This window comes from Urocampus carinirostris, chromosome 14, assembly GCF_059441175.1.
Source record: "Urocampus carinirostris isolate Australia breed hairy pipefish chromosome 14, RoL_Ucar_1.0, whole genome shotgun sequence".
Taxonomy (NCBI): domain Eukaryota; kingdom Metazoa; phylum Chordata; class Actinopteri; order Syngnathiformes; family Syngnathidae; genus Urocampus; species Urocampus carinirostris.
In genome coordinates this window covers 16,982,522-17,009,728 of record NC_142362.1, presented here as the reverse complement: position 1 = coordinate 17,009,728, position 27,207 = coordinate 16,982,522, and the positions used below count along the sequence as shown (strand labels likewise).

Sequence of the window (27,207 nt, the reverse complement as noted above, 5' to 3'; positions counted from 1 at the left end):
AAAAGGAAAACTGCATTATTTGCATGAGTCGTCTAGAATCTAGATTCTTCATTTAGATTTGGTCTGCTCATGCAGGCCAAGCAGAGCTTCGTCACGCCTCCATATCTCCAAAGGCCAATTAAAGCACAGTTTCAAAGACAAAGAGCTTGATTGAGAGGCGCCCTCAGTTAAGTCCAAGCAGTTGGACTTTTTGTTTTATTTGTAAAATGTAAAACCTTATTTGGAAGCAGACGTTCATTTCTCATCGCCGGAATGACTCCTTGGTTTCTATTAATACAATGACGAAACACTGGACCAGCTTCAGTTGCTTCTAAACCACAGCACCACCGTTTCTGCTGCTGTTTAGTCAAGCATTTATTTGCCTTCGTACCATCACTCCATTACTCACATGTAGGTAAACAAGCACATACAAACTGGACCTTGACTTCTGACGTTGTCCTTAGCTTGCTCGTGAACACCCTGCAAACGCAATCTGAAACGGCCAAGTTTAGTCACGCTGTGTCAATTACACGTGGAATTTGCGGCATTTCTGTGTTTTCCTCCTCAATGAGATAACACCACGAGCTCTTTTTCTGTATACGTGTCGAAGCATTCTTTCCATATACTCTTGCACCGGTGACCTGTGGAATTAAAAATACCGTGGGAAAGTCACCAGGCTGGTGCTAGTTGAATCGTATGCAATGACATTGGTGGAAACAATCTTGCCATTTGAATATTGTTTATTTGATTTGTGTGTGACATATAAATAGATTTTTTAATCTACATTTGTACTACACATAACATACCTTAAGTGATGCAGATTTTGTAAAGATTCAATTTCCCAAAATGTTTAACATTCCTTCTTTTCTTCAAGGTTTCTTCTGCCATGTTCAAGGCAGTGTTGAAAAAGAACAGAGATGGGAGTAAAGTGAACAAGAAGGATTCAGGTATGTGAACAAAGACATTTCAGTACCAGTTTTGACTTATGGTACATAGTAGGACCACAAAACCACAGGAAGAATCTGCTTTATTTTCTGGGTAAAGTTGGAATCGGGCTTAAATATTGTCTTGTTATGCGTGTACCCAGTTAAAGTAAATCTAAACCTTCCATTTTCAGTAATAAAATTGACTTTACCATGTCTGTATGTCATAGTCGGCAGAGCAGATTTAAAACCCTCATTGGTAATTGGGCACACACATATCATAAATTGTTTGGTGAAATTGGTTTCAGTTGGCTTTTGAGTCTCCTTAGACAGAGGGTTCAGTTAATTTTTCTTCTACCTTCTCTCATTGATTGCCTGCCATCCACATTTAAACATAGATAACTAATTTAAAGCAATTGCTGTATTTTATTTGTGTGATTTTGAAAAAGATCATATCACATTTGATGCTGATTTTATGCAGAAATGTGAGGAATTTTCTAAGGTTCACATTCATTTTCATACCACTGTAATTTTAGCAATTTAATCTTAAAATGGAAGTATGAAGTATTTTTCAGCTATTATCACCTTTGAGCCACATTAGTAGGAGTTGAAATCCAAGCAGCCTGAGACAGTTTAATCTGTCAATATTCCTTTTGATAAAAAAAAAAAAAACTGTACGAAGACTAGCATCTTTCCTGAATATATTTTAACTAGTCCAAAATGCTTTGTCACCTAAGTTTCAGTTCAGCAAGAGATATTTTTTAAGTTTTTATTTCTGTCTTTAAATATTATACTGCAGCCAAATAACCAACCTGCTATTGTGTCATAGGAAATGTTTTCTTTTCTTGGATACATGACAACATGAATCCAAATGAGTCACCGTTTGCAAACAAGCTTTGTCTGGTCGTCTGCTTATACTAACCTTTCTATGCATGCGCTCCATTTTCCTTGCCTAATCTTGTATCAAGATGAACGACCGTTGTAACATTTAGTTCCTGGGTTCCACCCCTGTTACAGTAGATACAAGCCTTGCGTTTCTGTTGTCTCAATGCTCTAAAAGTTAGTTTTTGTACTCCTTTACAGTTAACACCAGGCCAGATTTATCTTTGTTGTATCCAATTGTCGCCTACTCTTAAACACTCCAAGAGCAAGAGCAGCGGAGCATTTCAACTCCTTTATCCAGCCTCATTCTTCCAGTTGGAGACCATCCGTCATGCCCCGCCGACCTTGTCTCTCTTTCTCATGCTGGGACAATAAAATGGGGCGAGTCTGTTGCCTCTCAAGACTGATGAGAGGTCACCTTAGAAACGCTCTGCCCCTCTGGTGGCCGGACACCCATTATCATTCTTAGTCTTAGAGCTTTCATTATTAATAGGCATTCATGTGGGTCACCTCTTGTAAAACAGCCTGTTAAACGGTGTTATAGAATAAGGCCAGCTTGTAAAACATGCGTTTTTAAGATGTATTTGAAATTTGTTTCCAATCCGCTCATCCGGGATATTTGGATATTTTTATGCCTCAAAGCATTTTGGACTTGAATATAGAAATGAAGGACACACACAAACTCCGCCTTACTTGTTAAAAAGCCTCATGTGTATTGGTTGATTCTTCTGGGACATTTCCATTTCATTTTCTGCCTCACAAATTTTTTTTTTACAGTTGTAACCATCCATATTAAGTGGATTTCACAGCTGTATACATCCTTATTTAGTGTAAATCAGGGGTCTCCAACTTGGCCACCTCAGAACACTTGATTAACCTGCAGAAAGGTTCTGAAAATAGCCTTCCAGTGATGAGTCATTGCGTTTTTCTAGAAAATTTGATTTCTAACTGACATGATGTTTTAAGGTTTGACTGAGCTTTCAATAATTAAAACCTGGTAATAACAAAGTAACAACATAGTAATAAAATGAATTGTTACATTAGAAATGTATATCAAAATGGTAGTCCTTCGCGCCAAACACTAACAAAAAGTATCTCTCAGCTTTCAAAAGGTTGCTGACCCCTGGTGTAAAAATACGGTATGCTTCTAACAACCTAGATACGAGAAAAACTTGAATATAGGAGGGAGACGGTAATGGAGTTCTTTTTTGGAGCAAAGCATTACTTTGTTGATTTTGTAAGTCACATCAGTTAAATAGTCCTTTAATTTCAAAAGTTAAATGCGGAAATAACGTCTATTTTCTTGATTAATCATTTGTGTTGCTAAAATCAGTGCCCAGGAAACAGAAGGCAGTTCTCTGATTGGTTTAAATGAAAAGGCGTAAATTACATATTTATCTGTGGAACCTAATGTAGGGAGAAATGCTTTATATTATATTTATTTGGTTTAGAATCTAATTCTGTGGTTACTTAGTCTGCCAGTGGGTGGTGCTCAAGATTCGCAACCAGAATTGGTGCCCAGAATACAATTGCTGTATTCTAAAGAAATAAAATGTCCAAATATATTGTAGTTTAACTTTAAATTATCGATTTTGCACTTTCTTGATATTGATAATGAATGATCGATCCCAAGGAAAAATATAGACACACAAATGAATAATGCAACATGGTTTAATTCTAAACAAACTACAATTTATTTACACAGCCAGGAAAATGTAATCCAAAAAAAAGGACAAAGGACATCTTTGACCCAAGAACTCGTGGTGTTAAAGGCGGCGGGTGTTAATTCTTTAGCCATTGAAAGTACTGATCATTTCGCCCGATTTATAGATAATCAACTCATGTCAAAGATCGAGAATTACTTCATAACGTGTCAGAATGAATTATTTGCCCTAAAACACAAAAAAACGTTGTTGTGAAATATTTTCTGAGGTTACCTTTGAAACAAAAGTCATGAGGAAGACTGAGCTTGCGGATTCCACAGGTGATCGACAGGGAGGGACTGAACGATCCACCCACCATCCAAGCCTTGTGGTTGTGGAGTGGGCCAGGTTTCCTTACCTAGGGGCCAAGGGTTTGGCCTTATTTGTCCCCATTGCCCAAGGGGACAAAGGCTAGACAGGGCCCTCTTTTTGGCCGCTGTCCTGAAAGCAGGCGTGAAAAAAGAGAACAAGCAGTCGTTCCCACCTGCGCTTTCAAATGCCGATGAGGTCATTAGTCACCAGAGGCGTGTCCTCTGACCAGTCAAAGTTTCCTCGTCATGCTTTTCAAAATAAAGTTATCCCATTGACTGATTGATGAGTACGCAAAATTTCATTAAGACAGGCAACAAAATGAATCTGGCAAAAATCATGAAGACATTCATAGGAACCTAATTAATGTTCTGATTACAAATGAACACTTTCGGGGTTTACACAGTTAAAGAGTATTGTCACTTTCTGTAGATGAGGGGCCCCTGGTGTGCTCTGCTCTTGTGTGTACTTTAGGAAAAAGAAAAGGTCTTTTGAATGAATGGTGTGTCTTTCGAGGTTCTTCCTTGTTTTGGAAGTTTGTGGTCAGAAATGGCTAGGAGAAAATGTATTTGTGACAGTGCAGTCCTCTACACAAATAATTATAAAAAAAAAATCCACCGAAGACGTGAAAGTCGAAATGGGAATGGGAAACAGTCTCGGGATATTCTGGTTCCTCAAGAAGCTTGCAATTTATCCGTTAAAAAATGATACGAAAATGTGTCCTAATATAAAATGTACTTTAAGCTCACAGACGTTTTATTTGCCGATAGAAGAACAAGAAAAGTGTTTTATATGCGGCCCCTAGCACAGTGGCTGTTGAATGGCAACAGATTAAAAGCAGGCAAGGAAACTTGATTCCGATGCCACCAACCACTGCAGTCATTAGCTTTCTTTTAGGACGGCCGGATTGCCAATACCACAAAAACTCAGCAAGCTAATTTGGTCTCTCTTCCTAGATTCCGCCTTTCCTTCCATCCCTTTTTGGCCTTTAGATTCCCTTCTAAGTATTTTTATGGTGTGCCATGGTGGAAGTGGGATGCTGGTTTGCCTTTGATGGAAAACATACAAAGATAATTTTAGATATATGGGCCTGCCCTGGAAGTGGATGTTTATACATATTCATCCCCTGTGCATAATTCTTCTTGATTTTACTTTTTCTGCTTGAAATAGCAGGTGCTTTTTATCCGATCAAAGTCATTTACAATTTTAATTGGTATTCTACCAATAAACCTAAATGCTAGGTAAATACAGGATATGAGCATTGCCTAGTTTTTTGGTCAGCGTGTATCATTTCACAGTACAAAACTGACAGACCCAAACAAAGGTGGCTGGAAAACGGTTGATCTGAGTCACTGTTTCTGTGCAGTGGGAAACCAAAATGTGTGAGGGAGTGTGCCCTTGCCCATTGAAAACTACCTGAAGTATTGCTGATTATTCTCTGTTTTGTATTCATACCTAAAGTTTAATTATTTTTGGGCGTGTTTGGTTTAGGTCAAGGGTCAGCACATCCTGTGGAGAACATTGCACCACGTGACTACTCTGTTTAGGATAACTTTAACTTTGTTACCATACAAAAAATTACGATATGTTTAATTGTTTTGATAGAATTAAAGAAATGCAGTTGAGAAAATAAGTTTTTGATGTCATTATTATTTTGATATTTCGGAAAAAAACAAAGGTGCAGCAAATAACGCGCCCCTTTTCTGGGGGGAAAAAACGCGGCATACATTTATAAAAATGAAATAGCAACCTATTGAAAAGGCAAGTAAATAAAATTACATTAATACAGTTTAAGTTTGATTTTTGTGCAGTTATATTTTCTCTTTTGACCTTTGAGGTCCATGACAGATCACACACAGAACAAGGACCTTTTAAAAGGAGCGGAGCTTGGGTGGCTCAGTCTGCTCTCACACAGGGGACACGGCAGAGGAAAACAAGCGAAGGAGAACTGCGCTCGTACCAGTTCATAGTTACAGTCCTAGTTGAAATGTAATATTTATTCTACGTATATTTACAGCATTGGAAACCGTTATTATTGTTTGTGTCATGTTTGTCCAACAAAAATATTAAAATAAAAATATCCCTTTTTCAATTTGTAAACATTGTTGGAAAGGTAGCCACCCCTCTGCTCTAAAGTGCTGCATGCGACTTTTTAGCTACGGGTTGCAGAACCCCAGTCTAGATTAATAAGCTCTCAACTGCCTCATAAAGGGTTGCAGATGAAATACACATGTAGCTATGATGAATAAATATTCTATCAAGATCTGGCAGTACTTTTCACAAAATTGGACGGTGGACTCATGTAATTTTTGTTTCATTGATTTTTAATACATCTAAGTTGCTTTCAACATAAGCTTTGTATTGAAATATTTAATAGCTTCAAGCAGTTGACATCAAGCTGCATCTGTTCTGTGGATGACAGTTTTTATCCTCTATTGCCTTGTGTCCTTTTGAGGCCATTGTGTTTATTTATTTTTTAAACCTTCAGACACATCCAATTCATATGCTGTTGCAATTAATCTCAGTTCTTCTGACATACTGGTGACTAATGCAAAGAGAAAAGTACATGCACTTGACTCCGTGAGAGACTAAGAAAAGGGAAGTATGAGCTCTGTCCCCCGCTGAGGTTTCAGATTACCAGCGTGCATACTTAAAACCGCTATGCACATTTATAGTGACATAATCACATTAGTCAACAGCTGTATGAGACAATTAAAATGTCCTTCTTGATGACAGCTTTTTTGGCATAGGATATCTAGATTCTCTGGTGGCTTTTCTGTTCTGAAATGCACCACAAATTGCTGCTGGACTGCCTTGCTTTCATCAGCCACACACTCCTGGACAGCAGGGGGTGACTTTTCTACTTAAGCAAAAAATTTAATGAGGGTAAACTGAGGATAAGCAGAGCGGGGCAAGAATGTGAAATTAGCTTGCTGCTTTTAACTGACTTTCTATTTCTTATAATGACATTTTTAATGGGTCAGCGGCTGATTTGGAATCTCATCTAAATTTCCAAAAGAAGGTGAAAGATGAAGGTAATATTTACAAGGAGCCATCTTAACCAAGCACAAGTCCCCTCCAATGCATCTTTCATTTATGTATGTGTGAAACAGCGAGTGAGGCGGCCCATTAGCCACAGCTATGTGTTGTCTCAGCTGTGACGGGTATTTGAGCTGTCTTAACAGTTCTGAATTTTTTGGGTGTTTGGACATAAATCAGCGACTTGTTGCAAAAGCACTGGCTCAATTAATTTGGTTTCAAAGGAGGACTTATTTGTAGAACGAATTGTTTCTTGGTCTGTCACACAATTCTATATAAATTAGCTATATCACAGTGTTTTATTGTTTTTCCGAGTGTAGAAAAGATCCCCAGAATAAAGTAACCCCCCCCCCCCCAAGGAGGGTAATGTGACTTTGAAACAAGCTAGTTTTTGTGTGGATATAAGTGATTTACCATACATTCATCAATAAGGACTTTTGAGTTTCAGACCTCCCTGCTTTTGAAGCACATTTCCAAACACAACCCTAGCTCTGTGTAGGTTCCGCTAATGCTACACTTCTTGTATAGACATTGTGCAAGTAAAAAAGAAACGCTGCTCCAAACAAAGTCTGCCCACCGTTTCCAATGTCGGACTGCACTCATAGGCCTGGTCTTTCTCCGCTAACAGTTCCGTGGTAGCTTCTCTTTATGTAATAGACCTCTAAATACAACATTAATCCGCCCTAAGGTTTGGATTACTCCCATACCAAATATGCTAATAAAAGACAAAACAAACTAAATATGAATAAAATTACTAAATTTTGTGCAGGCTTGGGGAGTAACGGAATACATGGAACGGCAAAAATGATGTTGGCAAGCTGTTTGGATTTATTTCCATTTTGTTTCTGTCGCATTTTATGTTAGTTTTGCCGGAGATCAAAGAGATCAAAGCCAGAAGAGAAAGCTTACCACTTGTTGTGAGTCATAATTTTATTCATATTTAGTTTGTTTTGTCTTTTATTAGCATATTTGGTATTGGAGTAATCCAAAAGTAATTGAAAGTAATCCAGTTAAAGTAACCCTACCCAAACCTGGGCGCACTGCACTGTCAGCTCGGTAGCCTTAGGGTTGGGCGTCTGTTTTGCTTCTGATGTATTTTTAAATACGCACACTTGTTTTCTTGTCTGTTTTGTTGTAACGCCACTGCAGCAGGGTACTCCCGCGCCCTATCGTGCAGTGCGCCTTGTGCACTGTTAAATACATAAATAGAATCAGCTGTGGAGCCTTTCAACACGATGCGCCTTATGGTTGTGAAAATATGGTCTTTAACATCATATATAAATATACATGCATGGGAAAATGACATTTTGTGTAACTTTATCTAGAAAATTTACTGATTTTAAAACTTTACCTTGCAAGGGTTTTCATTCCTTTAGAAGATTTAACTGCACCCTTACTATGTTTTAAAAACATGTTTTTAATTGTTCTGATCGATTGGTTATGGCCATGCAACCTAGCGAGGGTAGCAATTCATGTTACCTCTTCTTCCAGCATACTTCCATATCAATCATCTTTTTGCTTCTCCTTTTAGCATCACTGCAACCCTTTGACCCAGAGCAAATATCACAGTTGAAAAACACTTTTCTATTGCAGAGTAACAAAGTCTTTACAAAGCACACACGATTTTATAGTTGATCAAACGATAGAAAAGCATTGTGAGAGATAGTTTAACCAATAGCATATCGGCATTCACATGACGTTGTGACTAAAGCCAATTACAGATCAGTATTTTATATGACGTAGACTATTGGCAGACAGGCATCTTGGAGATGTAACTAACTATCTTATGCACTAACTCTGCTAAGTTTGAATTGTTTTGGGCACGTAAAAATGTTTTATGGTTGTATTGTAGGGCTGCACCATTTTGGAAAGAAAACTAAATGCGATTTTTTTTTTTAGACCTGTATTGCAATTTCAATGCGATTTTTGATTTTACAACACAAGTGCTTCCCTGTGCTTGTTTTGTTTTTAAGGAGAACTTAAACATAGTCACATGCAAAACACTTCCTCAAGATAATGTCCTCAGAGACTGATAGTATATGACTGTAACAACAATAACTATAGATCTACAAATAAAAACAGAATTGCATTTGAATAAATAGTCTTTATGGTCATTGTACAAAAGGACAGCAAACTCAGAGGGCTACACCTTTCAGTGTAAGAAAGCTATATAGAGAGCAGTTAGCTACATGCTAGCATTGGGTAACCGCGATATCTGCAAGGTATTTTTGATGATTAAAATACAAGAGAGACAAATGTACCGAATTTTTTACGAGTGTTAAACTTCGGAATATGACACTCCATCACTCAAATAAGAAACTTGGACTATGAATCTGGGCAGCACGGTGGCGCAGTGGTTAGCGCATGTGCGGCACAGTTCATGTCATGGGAACCTTCTGCTTGGGTTCAAATCCAGCTCCAGACTTCCTGTGCGGTGTTTCCTCCCAAATTCCAAAAACATGCATTTCAGGTGAATTGGCCGGTCCAAATTGTCCCTAGGTTTGTCTGTCCCCGTGTGCCCTGCAATTGGCTGGCAACCGGTTCAGCTGGTCCCCTGCCCACTGCCCATTGATGGTTGGGATGGGCTACAGCCACCAACCCCAACCACAACCAAACCCCCCCCCCCGCGACCCTAATGAGGACAGATAAGTGGTACGGCTGATGAGATTAGATGAGACTATAAATCCTTGAGAAAACCGGTTACACTATCACACTACGCCATATTGTATAGTGTGAAATATACTGTACACAGGTTCAGAAAACACATCTTATTTCACTCAGTATAGTGAATATGTCACCTTATCCTGGGCGTCATCGTAGTTACTGTTACAGCTCTGTCATTAATTGCTTCACCTTAGGGTGACATAAACATAAACTCTTGTCTGTTATTTCACAGCAGACAAACAATTGCATGGCATCAATTCAACAACATGTTGTTTTTGCCACATATACTGTACAACATTTTTTAATAATCACAGGATAGCATTTGCTTTGCAAGCACATATGCTCAGGAAAGACTTCACCAGGGTCAAGTGTAATCATTTTGAAGCAGAGATTATCTAAAATGGATTACTGACCATTCCCCAACAGACAATTTTATTGACTTTAGTTGCAACTTAATTTAGAAACATGTCAACTGTCTCCTGGACTCATGTTTTCTATTTTTGCTCCCGGTCCTGTTTTGTATAGATTTTCATTTCCAGACTGTTAAGGTAAGGTCTAATATGCCGAAGAAAGGAATGTGTGGGTTTTGACAAAGGGGACCATTGAGTGAATAGCACCCTACAAGGCTAGCAAAGCACTGCACAGCCAGCAGGCAATGATTTAGCAGGGCGTAGCTCAAACCACATCTTTTAGTTACACACACGTCCATGCATAAACACTCATACATGAACACGCCCACAAACCTCAGGTGTATCCACATTAGACACGCCCTGTCTATCCTTCTGAAAAGCAAAATAACGGTGCTTGGGAAAATAAGCAATCCTGGCTGATCAGTCTTGATATTTTGTTTGCTTTGACTTTTTCACATTTGGTCTTGGCTAACTTGTTGATGTTGAGTCCAAAAACACACCTTTTTGTTTATTTTCAGTAATTACTGCATAGAAACGTTTGAGTTTTGTTGAGAGCTGAGATTTTCAATACTTCAAGTAGTAGGGTGACTGTAAATACAGTGTTGAATTTGCTAGGGCACACTAAATCATTCAAAAATTAGTTCATGTTAGTTGGTAAAAATAATGCTTTTATAGAGGTTTTAGGCAATATTATTCAATGCTAGTTCCAAGTTTAACTATTGAAAAAAATTGTCCAAGAAGTGGTTTGTAAATTTGTCTTTTATTTGGGTCTAAACACTTGTGGTAAATGTGATTGCCAGTATGTTTTATTTTGAAAATGTACGTAGAAGAAATCCTGGCACTCTTCCTCCTTCCCAGTGGTTTCTGTCCGGGATGAATTTAGAAATATGCCTCCATGATTTATACAGGCCCTTTTTTAAGATACCAGCTATTCGTCCAAACACCAAATTTGGATCTTCCCTATGACCCTGTGACCTGGTAGTTGGAACATGACAAATGACAATGAACTAAACAAATGCAAGAATCTCATTTACTGCAAGGGGTTATGTCATCAACAATGGTAACCCAACAGTCAGAATCCCTTCCCCTACATAACACCGACATGTATTATGTCATATGTTTTTTTGGTTTGAACAAATTTATTGACACTAAAAACAGAAAACAATCATGACAATCTCAACAGCAATTAAGCACATTCACAATATTATATTCATATGTTATCTTACATCAAAGAGGGTATTCACAACTTTTATCAGTTTGAATGCCAGGGTTTACGGAGTTTACTTTGAAGAAGGTCATAGTCAGTGTCATGGTGGTTCATTGGCTCAGGGATCTTCTAGCCACAAGCTTTTTCTTACACCACGACTTGCTTTTGCTTTTGCTATTGTCTTCCTTCAGAACACAAGGGTTTCTGACAAACTTACTTTTAACTTGAATGTTAATGTGTTTGGTTCTGGCCAAGTACTGCATGTTACCCATAGACTTACAATTTTTTGGCTGATGTTACTTAAGCAATTGATTGTTAGAGAGGCACAAACGTTTTAAGGGTGTCTGTGAAAACCTTTGTACAGTCTATCTTGATTTCAACATGTCGGAGCAAAGAGCCCTTTTGTAAGTATCGACAGATGAATTTCTTGCTGTGCACAAGCTCAAAAGGATTTGAGACAGGTTGAACTAATGACCCCAGATGCTTTTGTGCCCAAGCCTCAAAAGACGGAGGGTTAGTGTCAATTGCAAAGAGAAGTTTGGACAGAATCCTCTCATCTGGATGTTTACATATTGTATTTTCCTTTGTTACCTTTGTTGTACGATAAATTGCTCAGTTGAACAGACAGGCCTCAGTAAAGCAAACACACTGTGTCTAGACTGTCAGGAGAGATTTGTTAAGCAACTCTCTGTATTTCGATTAATTACCAGCCTGACAGTTTGATTTAATTTAAATTCACTTTTGGTAATCAGAAGGTCATTTAAATTGACACATAAAAATGTATAAATTCTCCCATGAGCTTTGTTTTCATGCTACAATTTTAACCATGGTCTCTGTTTGTTTATGGGATTTGGGTCCTGGGGGGGACAGCTTTATAGATAGTTGCTGAAGCGGCTGTTGCCCAGCAGTAAGTGGCATTCTCATGACCTCACCTGGCCCAAAACAAAGAGTTGTGCTTAATGATCTGTGTTAATGGCAATCAACTGCATCAGGGCATCAAAATAAACTCCGGTGATTGAGAAAGGAGTTTCCCTTATAAAAATGTTCCCATATAACCACTGGTTGTTGCATAAACACATTCTGGCTTCAGTTTTGAAGAGCACGTGCGAAAGTCAGGTTTGAAATGTCTCATTGAAAAATCACAGGACCTCCTGATGATCTTGGCACCCATCCTGTCATTCGTTTTTTTCTCCCTCAAGTTACAACGGCAGGTTCTGTCCGGCGGGTTTGCTCTTTCATTTTCCTCCTGTGTGGTTTTTGTACATCTGCTGTGATGTGACGTGTCATCAGTCTTGGTGTTAGAGTAAACCACGCGCCAGATTAAGCATGCTTCCTCAGATAAATTGGACCTCACACAGAATGTGCAGTTATTTTCTTTACTTATATGCGTACTATTATTCTTTGTATAGGTGTTTAAAAATGTATTTTGTTCTACATCCCTCTTTCCTTTAGCCTGTGAAGGCTATCCATTCTGATTTTGAGCATGAATTGAATAAATTCTACAAGGCATAGAGAGACTAACCATTTACACTGACATTCACACTTAAGGTCAATATTCCAAGTTAGACGCTCCTGAGAGGATTTGCCTGCTATGGATTCCGACTTGTGTCACAAGAAATTTTAAGCAATCCCAATTTCAAATGCTGGGTTATTTCCGACACAACGCTCAATTCAAATACGGTTAGCTGAGTTTCATCTCAACTTAGAAATAGGGAGCTTTGGATTTGTTGTTGTGCGAACTAAATTCATTTAACTTGAGTGCACTCCTTTCATATGTCTTCCCTCCCTTTCAAGTACAAGTCAGTTTCTTCCAGACATGGGACCAAGTCACACATGTGCAAGTCTCAAGTAAGTCTCAAGTCTTCACCTTCAAGTCCCAAGTAAGTCCCAAGTATTTTTTTCTTGGGCAAGTCAAGTCACAAGTCAAGTCCCGAGTCTTAGATTGCCAAGTCCAAGTCAAGTCACAAGTCATAAAAACAGCGACTCGAGTCGACTCGAGTCCAAGTCACTAAGTCTCAAGTCCCCATGTCTGGTTTCTTCCCATGGCCATTTACACGGAAGTTTTATGATGAGATATGGGAAATGTCACAGTAAAACCATCCACCCGCTTCTATGCCTTCTGTCTAAGACCACCCCCCCCTACTTAAGCCCACCCCTTCTTCATCCTCCCCTGGGGCTAGGGGGAAGGCATTTCTGACCATGGGCCACCTCAGAAATGTGGAACTCAGCCACTCAGATCTAAAGCAGTATGCGGTCATGCGTGTCATTCCTATAGAGCATTAACCTCCAATAAAAAAGCCATTTTACTTCTATTATTTCTGAAAATCAAAAGCCCGCTTTAAAACGAGCATTTTACAGCTTTTAGAACAGTTCATGCTTCTTACAGAGGAAAGCTAAACACACTGCCTGCTGTGTTCTGCTTCTTCAGGGACCACCAGCGCAGATGAGTCGAGAGTGCAGAGCCAGTTGAATAAAATTTAAAAGTTGTTAATGAAAGTTAGAAAATGAAATTGTTTCAACTGTGAAAAGGTTTTACAGATCCAACAAACATAAAAGGACATCTTTTGACAACGGGTAGGAGAAGAGAGAATTTGTCTGTGAAACAGTGTTTTTTTTTCTTAAATTAATTTTAAATCATGTCTCAAAATATTTTATTAAACATATTAACATCTTATTAACCCATCCTTCATCGTTGAAGACTTATAGTGAAGACCCTCCCCCAATGTGTTGTCCTTGATCACAGTCTCTTTCTCCCCAATTCGGGTCGTAGTGTGTTAACCATGACAGCTTTTGTTTGAGTGTCAGCCCAGTACACAGAGAACCCACATTGGCACTCAGTCTAGCGGAGAATTACCCTTTCGTGCTTTCTTTGTCCCCTGAAAGAATTTGCATTAATTACAGCCTTTATTTTTTTTTCTCTACAGCTTTTATTGCATAATTATCTGAAATCATGAACATGACAGTGGGTTATTTCAATTTAGAAAAGCTGTTATTATTTTATTAAAGTGAATATTGAAGAGTAATATTTGTTCAAAAACCGTAAAAGAATACAGTATATTATTTATTTATTTGGAGAGTCATGTTTTGGTGCTGGTTGGGCCTGCAAGCGAGCCTACCCATCATCCACATCCTTTTCCTCTCTGCCTTTTTATTCTGTACATAAGGTGGTTTTCCCCCAAAATAAACGCAGTACCATCACATAAGTGCAATTTACTTTCCAAAATCTCTAACACATGTCTAAACAGAGAAACAACCCAGTTTCTGCACTTGCAGCTGGCTTACAGTCTGGTTGGTCCCTGTTTTGTATTTGGTCAGTGTCCATCGCTTCCTTGGAAAAAAGGCATATTTGACCAAACTGAAAGTTTCCACTGCATAATAGTTCATCGGTCCTCCGGACGGAGTTTACTTAAGACCTTAACCAAAGTTTTAGCTGGCATGTGTTAATATAGCTAAATACTGTGGTGCTTGACAGCAGTTTTCAAAGAACCCGAAACCATTGTGGTTCTATCAGCCTAAAATGACTGCCAGTTTTTACACAATGTTGCGTCAGGGATCAGAGTTTGCAGATGTTGAATACAGTCTTGTGGTCTTCATACATTTATTTGAAGGACAACATTGTCAAGTATGTAGTATGGTGACAACATAAAGATGCTTAGACCATCATTATTCTGAAATTAGAAGGCCTCTCCTGAATGCTGGTTCTGAATCCAAAACCATAATTCTACGAGTCGTTAATTTTAAAGACTGAACAGTAGTATAACATTGCAATTCAAAGAAAGAACTTGAGTAACTTACTCTTATGCGAATCCAGAAAGCTAAAAGATTGATATAAGACATATTATACCATGTACTAAAAAGTGTCCAGAGGTGACAATCAACACCTCAAACTAAAGAAACTGTACAGTAAACTGAATTCTGAGTTTAGTTTAAGGATGGATATAAATTGTAATGTTTGCTTAGGTCAACTAGTATTAAATGTTTCTAAGTTGCATAAGAAAATATTTAGAGAGGCTTTAGGGTACTCAAATAATATTTGATAAATATCAGCCCTCACCTGAAATTCTTTGTGGTTGCAGTTTAAATTATCATTGAGGATTGAGCATTAATTCACTGATCACTTTATTCAAGTAAACATTGATCTCCTTTAATTCAAGAGCTTTAGTTGGAAGGTGGACTTGCATTCACCTTCCAATGTAACAGATTTTTCTTTAATTTTCTTATATAATCGTCTTTAAAATTACCGGCCATTTCTGTATAGGTCGTATACCCTCGTATGCTTTGACCATGGACTTTGATGAAAGTAATAAGCATGCATGGCACTATAATCATTTTTGCATGGTCTTAGGGCAGCAGTGTGTAATTAGAAAGGGTTGATTTCCTGCACCACAGAAGGGCCTAAAATTGAAGGCCTTGCCCTGGCCAGGGTTTAGGAAAGTCACAGAAATAGCGCTGGTGAGTTTCCGTCCTTGTGTCTCTCTGCATATAGTATTGGTCAGATGGTAGTGCTGTCACTGTGACATACTGCAGCCAGTTTCACAGCACTTGGAAGATGGGCTTTTATGTGGCACCCCTTGTTTTCAGAGCCATCCACCCAAATTACAACTCTGCGTTAATCTCTTTTGCATGCAACATGACTGGAAACGTGTTTCAACTTAAATGAACTCACCCACTATGATATTTTACCAAATATTGTAGTCAAATAAAATCTTTCATTACTACATTTTTGCTATTTTAAAATGTATTTTATTTGTTACAGTATATAATGAATTAACTCTGCAAAAAACTGTTATGATGTTTATTTTTCTTCAGATTTTTGTTAATTGTCTTGAATAGTTTGTCACAAGAGACCAACATAGGACATGTTTACATGTAGGCAATAATTTGTTTGGAACCTGACTATAACCTGTATTTTCATTATGTTAAGGGATGTAAATATGCACATATATTTGATTACATTGGCAGTTTGACTGGGAGTATTCTGATTGCAATTGTTAGGTTAGTCCTTGAATTTTATGATTTATTTTGCACCTATTCCAGTAATGCGCAAAGCACTGTGGGGCCCATAGAACAGAGACAAATTATACAAGCAAACTCAGATTTATTTACAAAATAATCTGCACGTGTTTTTTCTGCCCCAAAGCTGAAAAAACACTGTTGTATATGTCCATATATAGTGTGAGTCTGTTTTTGGCTGACAACGTATGAGCAACGTATGAGCTTTTAAATACACGAGATGCAGGAAATGGAGCTCACTTTTAGAGGCGGAAGTAAACAAGCATGGTGCTTTGTTGAATTTGCTGAGTGACATAAACAATATCCTTAATTTAATGTCAAAAGTTTAATGCAGATACAACGTCTATTTTCGTAGTGATGTCACTGTCTCTTGTAACCGGAATACTCACAAACGCCATGTACACAGGGTTATTTTTTTGTTTCTACGCACGTAAACTATTCATTCGACTGTCTTCAAATATCTGTTTTCTGATCACAGTCAGACTATTCCCTGTATGTAACCGTAGCCTTAGTTCCTTTTGCCTTTTAAGAATATAGACGTAGTGGGGGTTCATAGGTCAAGGCGACAGCAGGTCCCTGCCTCGGCCAAGACACCTTTGGGACATTTACAGGTCTCTCTTCATGCCGGGGGCCACGCAGAGGTGTCATTGCAACCTTTCCGCTTCCTGAGTCTGGCATTCATCTTTGTTTAGGGGCCCTTTAAAAAACACAGGACAGCTTTGTGTCTCCTGAGTTGTGCAGAAAATGGGTTTCTCTGTTTTTGATTAGGCTGGCAGCCCAGCAACACTCCTTGTTCCCCAAGGGGGAGAAGCGGACGCTAAAAGATGTTTGCGACTTGTAGTTGAGACTGCAGGCATGGCAGTTGCACGTCTACTAAAGTGTACGCAAGCTACTCTGTGCTGAAAAGCCATCGTCATTACTGTGGTTTACCACATCTGCTGTTATCACTCTGGGCATGCTGACATATCATTAGTCTGGGATTAAACGCTATCCTGAGGTTGGTCATTCTCCATATTAATTGTCGCGATGATGAGTTTGCAAGTTTGGCACCCGTCAGTTCATTACCACGCTTTCCCGAAAGGCTCCTCGACTTATATAGTATTTCTATTCAGGATTGAGAAAACTTTCTTTTTTTTTTTACAACTTGCCTTTGGTGTAATCATTAGCACATATGGCAAGTTGCATGGCATCTTTATTGGTTCTTGCAAAATAATTTATGTCAAGCTTTTTAATTGGCTACTAAAATGACTGAAAATGCAAAAAAAAAAAAGAAAAAGATATTTATGTTAGGCCCCATAATAAGTTCTAATCGACCCATTCCCATGGGTTATTGAGAGGCTAAACCTGTGTTGTACTGTTCAAAGTGGACTGTACCAGTCGGCAGGAAGAGGAAACAAGGCTTTACATTCCTGGCATTCAGGCTTCAGACACAACTTTGGACCAAAAAAAGGGGTCTGAAATATTAGAGGTGTGCTCACTCCTTTTAGGGTGTAATTTAAGTAGAACCCTTATTTCATATCTTAACAATAACAAAATGTATTGGATGAAAATTTATACAAAAAATCCCCTTTAGACATTGTCTGATATGTTTAAAGATCAGCAGGATTCCTCATTTTAACACATACCAATGTCATAAAATCTGTTATAATGTACCATATGGTATTCCCTAACAGATGTTCATAGCAACAATGGACAAAGAAGATTCCCACCTGAAGGAAACCTCTTGGTCCCAGGTCTTGGCAGCGGTCACCCGAATGTTCCAGATGATGTTTTCAGACTAAGCCTCGCCAAAGGAGCGTCTATGTCTCTACCCTCCTCGCCTCTTCTTCCACGACAATCCTTCATGTTGCCTTTAAGGCCTAGCAAACGATCTCCAGGTAGGTTTTTGTTGAAGTTACCCATCAGTTTATCTCATTACTACATTATCACCACTTGCCAAACAGGCCCCGTTGATAAATCAAATGTTCCACCTGAAAGGTGATAATTTACAAGTAGTTTTATCTTTGTTACCCCATCCTCGTGCCAAACCCACGCTCTCTATACGTATGTTTACATTTAGCCTTCTGGCAATTGATGTGTCTCTTTTCATCCACCATGCCAAAGAATCTTCTTGTCCACAGCTGTGCGAGCCATCAAAGCGAAGAGATACCTTTGTAGCTGAACTTGTTCCAACCTGAGACAAACTGTCTAGGAAATCTTGACAAAGACGATAGAAATACTACAAATGCGGCCCCACTTACATGTGGTACTCATCTGGGCGGCATTCTGGGTTTTGTTTATTCCGGCGATAGCTTTGATCTTCACATAGAAGTGAGGGGGAAACTAGTATAGTTTTTATTCTATGGATTTAATTTATGTAATGGTCTGAACTTGTTCATTGTACAGTTACATATTTATATTTGTAGACTTTGTTCAAACTAATCTTAAAGCCAATGACTGGAATAATTATTCAGTACTCTAATGTACACAAAAGGTGGGTCAGATTGAAAAGATGATATGTTCCCTCTGGTCAGCAACAGGGCTCTTTTGCCCAAAAAAACAATTGCTCTCTTGAGGGAGAATGAAGTATTTAAAAAAAATAATCATTGAAGCTGGGGGATGGTGTAAAAACACTACTCTACTATCCTTACAGGTATGTGTGAAAACCCACTTGGGAGAGTTCCCACCTCTAGTTAATAAACACATCTTGCAGGAAATGTCGCAACTCTGTGACAAAAAGGCTGTGTGTCTGCATGCTCTGATTTCCTTGCTTGGACCAGTCTTATATTCTTTATCCTCAGAAAAAAAAGTTTAAACCATCATGGTTGAGGAAAACAGCAAGGTATTACTACAGAGGTTATTAAATTACTAACTTGTGAACAAGTGACATCACCAAGACTGTGGCATTTCAATTTGAACGTGTCCTGATTGTTTTGTTGATAAACCCCACCTCAAAAAAATATATATAATCTGATTTCTATGTGTCAAACCTTTTAAAAGCCTTCTCGCCATCCCTTTGTCTGTTAAAAATGTGGCAGAAAATCAGAAAAAAATGTAGTGTGATAATATTTGATGTAGTGTTTCCCAAGAAAGCTATCATATGTTTAGGTCTATTTCAATACTTTCAAATGAAAGACAAGCACTGCGTTTCGTGCTGTCCAAAATGCACTTAATAACCAAAAATGGCCAGTTAGAAATACTGCATGTAATTCTCTCCCAGTTTTGTAAAACTCCAATTTTCTTTTCAAAACTTATCTTGTAATCTGCGAGTTAATGATGTTTTAAAGTCCAAATTCATCAAAGTAGTGTCTATATTCATCAAAGGAGTGTCTCCATACTGCTCACAGATGTGGATTCCCAGCACATTCCGGGAGACTATCTTTTGCAAGTGTGAGGACATGACTGTTACTTGCATGCAGAGCAACTATTTTAAAAAAAGTCACACAATTACCGAGTAGTTGGGGAAGTTCTGTATGTTGTTACTATTTCAACCGCCAAGATTTTCTCATAAAACTTAAGTATTCCAAAGCTTGAAAAGGGCAGTTTTGTGTTGTAGTTTGCTAGGCAATATTTTCTTTTTATGCCTTGTTAGAGGTGGGGTGCGTTGTATGATAGTTGAATATTTTCACAATTAAGTAAAGTCAAGTCAAGTCATTTTATTTGTATAGCCCTTGATCACAAAGAGTCTCAAAGGGCTTCACAGGTTATTACACAGACTATTTTTTCAGACCATTATTACACCATTTCCTGATCTGCAACCAACATGAGGGCAAGGAAAAACTCAAAAACCTCAACATGAGGAAAATGAAGAAACCTTGAGAAGGGACCGCACATGTGGCATCCCCCTTTCAGGATAAGTGTGTGTTAACAATGCATTACTGAGTTCCAAGAGCCCTTAGGTTCTTCTTACTTTTGACATACTTTTAGCAAAGCTGTTCAGAGCTGAAATATTGGCTAGGAGTGGGGGGGTGCTGGAGAGGGACATTATGCTTGTCCCGATGGGTTTTGTTTTTTTATATGTTAGTGTTGTATGAAAATGGTAAAACTAAGAAAAGGCATCCTTCAAGTGGAATCCAAACGCCGACCGAAAACCCAAGAAAGATGAAAAAGGAGAGTTTATTTGAGCGCTACGGAATGCACATACTGGCCTGAGTATCATGAACGACGCTGACTGAGGCTGCAATGACCGAGACGTTGTTTAAGCCCAGAGTTAAGAACTTGGGTGATTGAACAGGGCAGGGTTTTAAGGAAGAAAACAACTTCAAACTGTACAATAACTTGAAAATTAATCTACCAATACTTAAGCTTTCTCATGGCCTATGAATATCAAACCTTTTATTTGAAAAATCTCCATGCACACCATCTGCACAACTTGTTTAAAATATGATTTTTTTTAAGATCCAGTTTAGTTTTTAATGTTTACATTGTCAATATAGGCTATAATGTAGCCTAAGTAGAAAATATAAAGCAGTTCTAAGACAACATTATTTGTGGCTCTCATGGTTCATAAGATACTACATTAAATAATTGTAGTCTGTAATTTTGCTGTATTTTTTCAGTGTGTTTGTATTATTATTAACTTTTTTTAACTAGGTGTTTATTCATTCAAGTAAACTAAAGCAATGTTTGCCAAATTACTTGCCAGCGCAACATATTTTTACTTTACGATTTGAAATTGTTTTTCTAGTAAAGAAAATGTGTGTTCAATGTAATTGGATAATTTCATAGACTTTAATGGATTGCACTGTATCAGCTCTTGATCAATAAAGAAATAGTGATGTCATATGTGAAAAGGTTCCCCCCGTTAAATCAGAAAGGGCTTTTGTGGCTTAGTCTCATTCCCCGACACATGGGATAATCAATATCAGCTTGGAATGTTCTTTTAATGAGAACCTCGGTGAGTGCACCCGAGAACTGAGCCCTTCGGCTCACTTTAAGTGGGAGTTTGATGGATGCCTGACCTGAAAAGTCCCGATGTTGCAGCCTGCCACCGCTTTGATCAGCTAAGCCATGAAACACAGAAGTCTGCCATGTGTTGACCAGCACCTTGCTTCTCTAGGATTAATAGTTTACAAGCCTTTCAAAGAGCTGAGTCAGGACATTTTGTTTGAATGAATCAAAGACTCATGCACCGCTAATAGGAAAACCTGAAACCTTTGTTGCGAATGTGTCGGAATGTTAGTTTGTGACTTTGTAAATTAGCTGTGAAATTGTTTGTTGAAACATCTGTCAAGAGTTGATGTCCCCAGTGACGTTCATGTCCCCACACTGACCTCCAATGGTTGTGATATGTTACTGTTACCTTAGAAAGCAACACAATTCAGGGTCCAAAAGTGGCTTTTTTTCGTTGTGCTTAAGTTCAGCCTTGACCGCCTTTTTCTTACAAATGTGACAATTATATTTTCCACCTGTGTCGCATTGTTCTCGCTTGAATGTGAATTCAGTTTCTGGAGTTCTGTCCGGTCTCGTAGGTTCATTTATTTATCGTCTTTGTTCTCATTTCCTGGTCGTCGCCCACATACCAGCGCCTCAGTGCCGTTCTTGGTTTATTTGATTTCCTTCCTGAGGCGACCGGCAAAGAGTAGTTGCATAAACCCACAAACAAGTTTGAGAAAATACAAGTATGAATAGGACAACATCTACATCGATTTGAGTGTTTATTTGACTTGTTTTGAATTGGCGTTTCGCACTAGAATGGTGTACCCGATTTTAAGGAACAACCCCAAAAGATAGTCATGCAACGAGGATTGAACCCGGGTTGCATCGGTGAGAGCGCTGATATTTAAATATACTGTAGACCACTAATGATACTGATGACATATGAAAAGGCATTACATTTGATCTCATTATTTTGCACTATTTTTACTCCCGGTGCTAGAAATAAATTTTAGAGAATGGAGAAAACAAAGTCATCCTAAAAAATGTAAATAAATACACACAGTACACAATAACACAAAACAGCACGACAAGGAAAATATCTCATTGGTGTACTTGATAAATCGCAGTTTGGGTTCACTTATATCTTTCAGGATGACTTCCTGTTTTTGCCATTCTCTAACGTCTGTTTCTGGCTCTGTGAGTAAAATTAGTATGCCAATAGCTAATGACTCTTCACATGTCATCTGTGTCACTGGTGATCTAGTGGTAAGTGTCAGCATTCTCACTGTCTTGGCATGGTCTCGATTCCCGTTGCATTCAGTGTTTTGCGGTTTTGGTCAGCGACATTGTTTTCAGCTGATCAGTCATTGCCAGTGTTGGGAACTACATCGTTATAAATAACGGTGTTACGTAACAGCCTTATTTTTTCAGTAACCCTAACAAATAATTATTTCCTCCGTTACTGCCATGAGCAGTCAAAAGAGTTACTTTGAATAAATGAAAGAAACTACCGGCCGTAGCAAGTTTACTCTGCTCAGTTTATTTGTCATCTTCGAGAATAGTGCACGTACTTCTTCTGAATTCACTGGGTGTGGTTGTCTAGTACAAATCAGCATGTTGTCTCAGGCCATGTCCGAGTTTGCAGTCGTCTTGGGAGTATTGAAGATAACCAGGACATCTTCGGTCATCCTTTTGGCATATTTATTCACCAACAACACGCAAACGTTAACACGGCTCTCATTCAACGAACAATGCAGCCATCTACAATAACACAAAACAATGCCCTGCGTGTGTGTGTGATGACGTCACACAATGGAGGAATTCCTACTGTAATATTATGAGTAAGAATGCTATTAAATTCACAATATTTATTAATCTCATTTGGGAAAACCCGTGTAGGATTCTTTCTCGGTGGCTCCTGTGTCTTAAAACACTAATTGTCACAAAACTGCTGCTCACTTTTCCCTGAGCAGAGTCTTGCCTACTATCATAGAGAGAGATGGGGGATAGATAGAGGGGGGGGGGGGGGGGGGGTAGGGAAAAGGATTGGAGGTCACTTTATATTGTTTTACTGTTGACTTTGTTTGTGGACAAATTATTTGAAGTGCAGTTGCCCATTTATACTTGACTAGCAGTCTCATATTGTGAGAATTTGATTTATCTATTTTACACTGCAGTGTTAAACACACTTTGTATTGTTAAACTGTTATGTTTTGTTGTGTGAAAATACTTGAAGTACAGTAGCATAGGTCTTCTTGAGCAGTTGCCTCTCTAGAGAATGTGATTATTCTATTAACTAGACTCTATAGACTAGAAACTCAATTTATATCGTTTTACTATTGATTTTTATTGTGAACAAAACAAAACACTTCAAGTGCAGTAGGCTATGTCTACTTGACCAGTTCTTATAGATATATATGCATTTCCAATTCTATACACGGCATTCTGCTGTAAATAAGGTGCATCTGGTTATAAGGCACTTTTTTAATGTATTGCCAATTTGGAGTTATTTGGTCCGCGTTGTAGTCTGCAAATATGGTATATTAAATAAATGTGAGCATATATGTTCCCCGCGAAATACCTTTCCGTTAATGAGGATAAAATACTTTACATCAATTTGTCAAGAAAATTAACATTTGGGAATAGACGAGCACAGGCCATGTGTTGTGCTATAGCGTAAAGCTTGTTAGCCTGGCTTACAGGGGGTAAATTCTTCTTATAGATATTCGATTTGAGTTTGTGCTACCGGTAACCACAAACTCCTGTGACTTATTCACATCATCACTGATGGGAAAAAAAGCCTTTCAAACTGTTATATTTCACACCTCTTTTGGTATTACCGCTAAAAACTTGCATTGCAGAGCTATGTAATGAGCTCATTTCATTTTCAATTCATTTTATCAAGAGAAAGCAACACCCACTCCGATGTCCCTCGGAGTGAGCTCTGTCGAAGTCACCTTTTGGGTCAGTCACACCAACCAGACGCCCCCTTGGGAGATAATGGATGTCTTTCGGTGTGCTCAACTGTGAAAGATCTTGTGATTCTGCGGAAGCCTTCTTCAGAAAGTCACTTTGATTGGCACAGAGTTAAAGCTTCAGCACTGTGCTCACTTCAATGCACACTCTGCGTTGATGGACTTTGACAAATAAGCCTACCGTATTTTCCGCACTATAAGGCGCACCGGGTTATAGGGCGCACCCCGAAAAAATAGTTTTTGGTCCTATTTTTGACATATATAAGACGCACCGGATTATAAGGCGCTACAATGGGAACGTGGACAAAACAGTCAGATAGTTCAGTCCAACTTATTACCCCCTTAACATTCCGAAAGCTTGCAAAGACGCAAATACGTGTCGAGAACACGTGCGAATGCGGTGTCCGTAAGATGTCACTCAAATGCATCGTTCCATCATTCGGAAGGTTAAAGTCTTGGGATTCAAGAAATGATAACCATTCCTTCGTATCTATTTTCTTTTTCGCTCGCAACTTTACTGTGCATATGACAATAAACACTTGGAATTGAGTTTAATTTAAAAATAGACACTCCATTCCATCCATTATCTGCACCGCTTATCACAGAAACATCGAGTTCAGTCTGAAACAAGACAATATAAAACCGGGAATAGCTCACCGAAGTCATTGTGTTCATAATAATGTGCAGGCAATGTCCTCTTATATCCGTGAGGGTAGTAAATCCAGGGGAATACAATATTTACAAATACAGAATAGAAAAAAATGCTTTCTCTATGCCATCGGCCACATGCTATACGCATTCATCTTTTTCGGCCAATTGCAGGCTTTGTTTCGCTGTTTAAGCCAATGGCAGTTTGTACATTATAAAAAGGATCCGCCTCTTGACCTCCGAATAACTTTAGCCAATAGTGATCGATTCAACTGATGATTGACACATCTTTTTCGGCCAATTGCAGGCTTTGTTTGCCGTTTGAGCCAATGGCAGTCTGTAAATGATAAGAAGGATCCGCCTCTTGACCTCCGAATAACTTTAGCCAATAGTGATCGATTCAACTGATGATTGACACATTGGTTAGCCAATGAAACGCCGGTAAATAAATCCCACCATCCACCGCGTACTACTTGGCGTTCGGGGGAAAATCGAGTCGGCGGCTGCAAGTTAGTTGGAAAACTTAATGTTGATCCATAAATAAGGCGCATTGTATTATAAGGCGCATGGTCAGCTTTTGAAAAAAATAAAGGCTTTTAGGTGCGCCTTATAGTGCGGAAAATACGGTACTTTTTTTTTTTTTGATCCTAAATCACATTCTATTTGAGCAATTAAATGAGCAATCAACCTAGAAATGTATTTCTAATGACTTTAGGATTCAGCACGATACTAATACAGTATTAGACAAGTTCATTTTCCAAGCTTAAATTATATTTTTGTTCTATTTGAATGCTCCTTGTGACCAAAGTAACACTCACAGTTCAGTTTGTCTAATTTAAAATGGACAAATTCTAAAAATGTAACTTTCATTTGTTATCTCTTGTACACAAGGTGCCTCCAAACGTTTTCTTCTGAGGATGAGGTACATATTTGTTTTAACAAACCACGCAAAGGGTAAATCCTGTGCTAAATTTCTATCCTAAAGGCCATTATAACAGTATAAAGTGACAGTGATAGCATAGTTTAGAGCATGTACCCATGAGCTCAATTTTCACTGATAAACATATAGTTTAGTTAAGTCAATAGTCACAATCTCACAGCTGCCAAGTGTGAAAATTGCCTGAGCCTTAGGGTATCACAGTAATATGTCTGGCTGTTAAAAGAAAATGAATCATCAGTCACGTCACACACACATAATCCCCACCAAAGCACCTTGACTGTAATGCTTCCCCCGACTCTTTTGCAAAGCCTGCGGAAAATGGATTATGCACTCAGTAGATCAATTAGCCAGGAGTCACACGCACAATCAGACATTTAACTGACAATCATTCTGAAATTGAATTAAATGAGCAAGAAAAGAAAATGTGAGATGGGACATTTGGAACTGTCATTTTGTTGAGTGTGTCAATGTGATAGACTCATTTTGAAATGATGCGCAACATGGTCGAGAGCCAAACATGAAAATGTCTGTAGAAATTGGATGCCGCTAGAAGAGGATGTTCTCTGATTGCCATTAGATGTGGTCAAATCTACTTGGAATGTTTTGTCAAAATACTTTATAAAATGTCAACATTGCATCTAATTTGTCTCTATTCCTTTCGACACACTGTATTTGAGTAAAATGTTTTCTTCTACCTGTGTTGTCTTGTCCCTGCAAGCTCCCCCTGCTACGTGTGACAATTCATAGTTACACATTTAGGGATCAGAATTTTCCGCGGATCCGCGGATTTCCGCTGTTTTTGAACCCCAAAGGTCATTCCCGTAAATCGTCTAAATTCGATGAGAAAATATTTTGGGGGGGTGAGGTATGATACGTGACTGTTTCATCACCCCAAGTTAGCAGTTAGAGATCGCGAGAAAAATCGGCAAAAAGAAGCGCAGGGCATTAGATCTATAACACACAACAAATAGATCGACTCCTACCATTGGTCGATAGGTTCGCTGATAACCAATCAGCGGAGCTTTTGTTCAGAGCATTGGCTTTCTCAAACATGGCGCTCCTTCCGGTCTTTTCAAACGGTGAAATGAGTGTTTGAAAAAGTAAATATGAAAATACTAATAAAAGAAGACAAGGCTTTTGTCTCCGAGATTGATAAAGGAATCAAGAATAAATTTAAGTGGTCATGGCTGGAGAAGACTGTCACAGACTGACATGTATTTTCTTTAAGCATGTTCAGTTTGTGCATTCTATTTTCAAATTAATGATGAATGGTTATTAATGTATATATTTTCATATATATTGTTGATTAGTAGCTAAATACAAGGTCCATCTTCATCATCAAAACACAACAACAATGGTGATGGTTGTAACATTGTAATCCCCCAATTGTTTTAAACATCTTAAAACTGAAAAAAATACATGGTTTCTGTTTTGTTGGATTTAATTCATTCTAGTGCAATTTTCACATAGCAAATAAGATAAATGCCGTTGGCTTCGGGTGGGTTTGCCCCCCTGAGCCCCCCACCGGGCTCCGCCCTGGACCTGGCCGGGGCCTGCGGCCCCTGGACCCTGGCTATTTCAGCTGAAAATGAAAATCTCCATTCTGATCCCTGCACATTACCTATTTGTCCCCTTAGCATTGTGTCATGTCTTAATTT

The 27,207-nt window shown here is 38.5% G+C and overlaps 1 protein-coding gene across 2 annotated transcripts in view; it reads left to right on the top strand.

Moving 5' to 3' along the window:
- Window positions 1–27,207, top strand: part of LOC148352812 (protein TANC1-like) — a 115,623-nt gene that overhangs the window by 15,551 nt on the left and 72,865 nt on the right. For both annotated transcript variants that reach the window (XM_088352461.1, XM_088352462.1), the window contains exons 2-3: window positions 854–926; window positions 17,803–18,006. In XM_088352461.1, coding sequence (XP_088208587.1) covers window positions 866–926; window positions 17,803–18,006 — 265 coding nt within the window. In that variant the 5' untranslated portion in view covers window positions 854–865. The remainder of the gene's footprint in view (window positions 1–853; window positions 927–17,802; window positions 18,007–27,207) is intronic.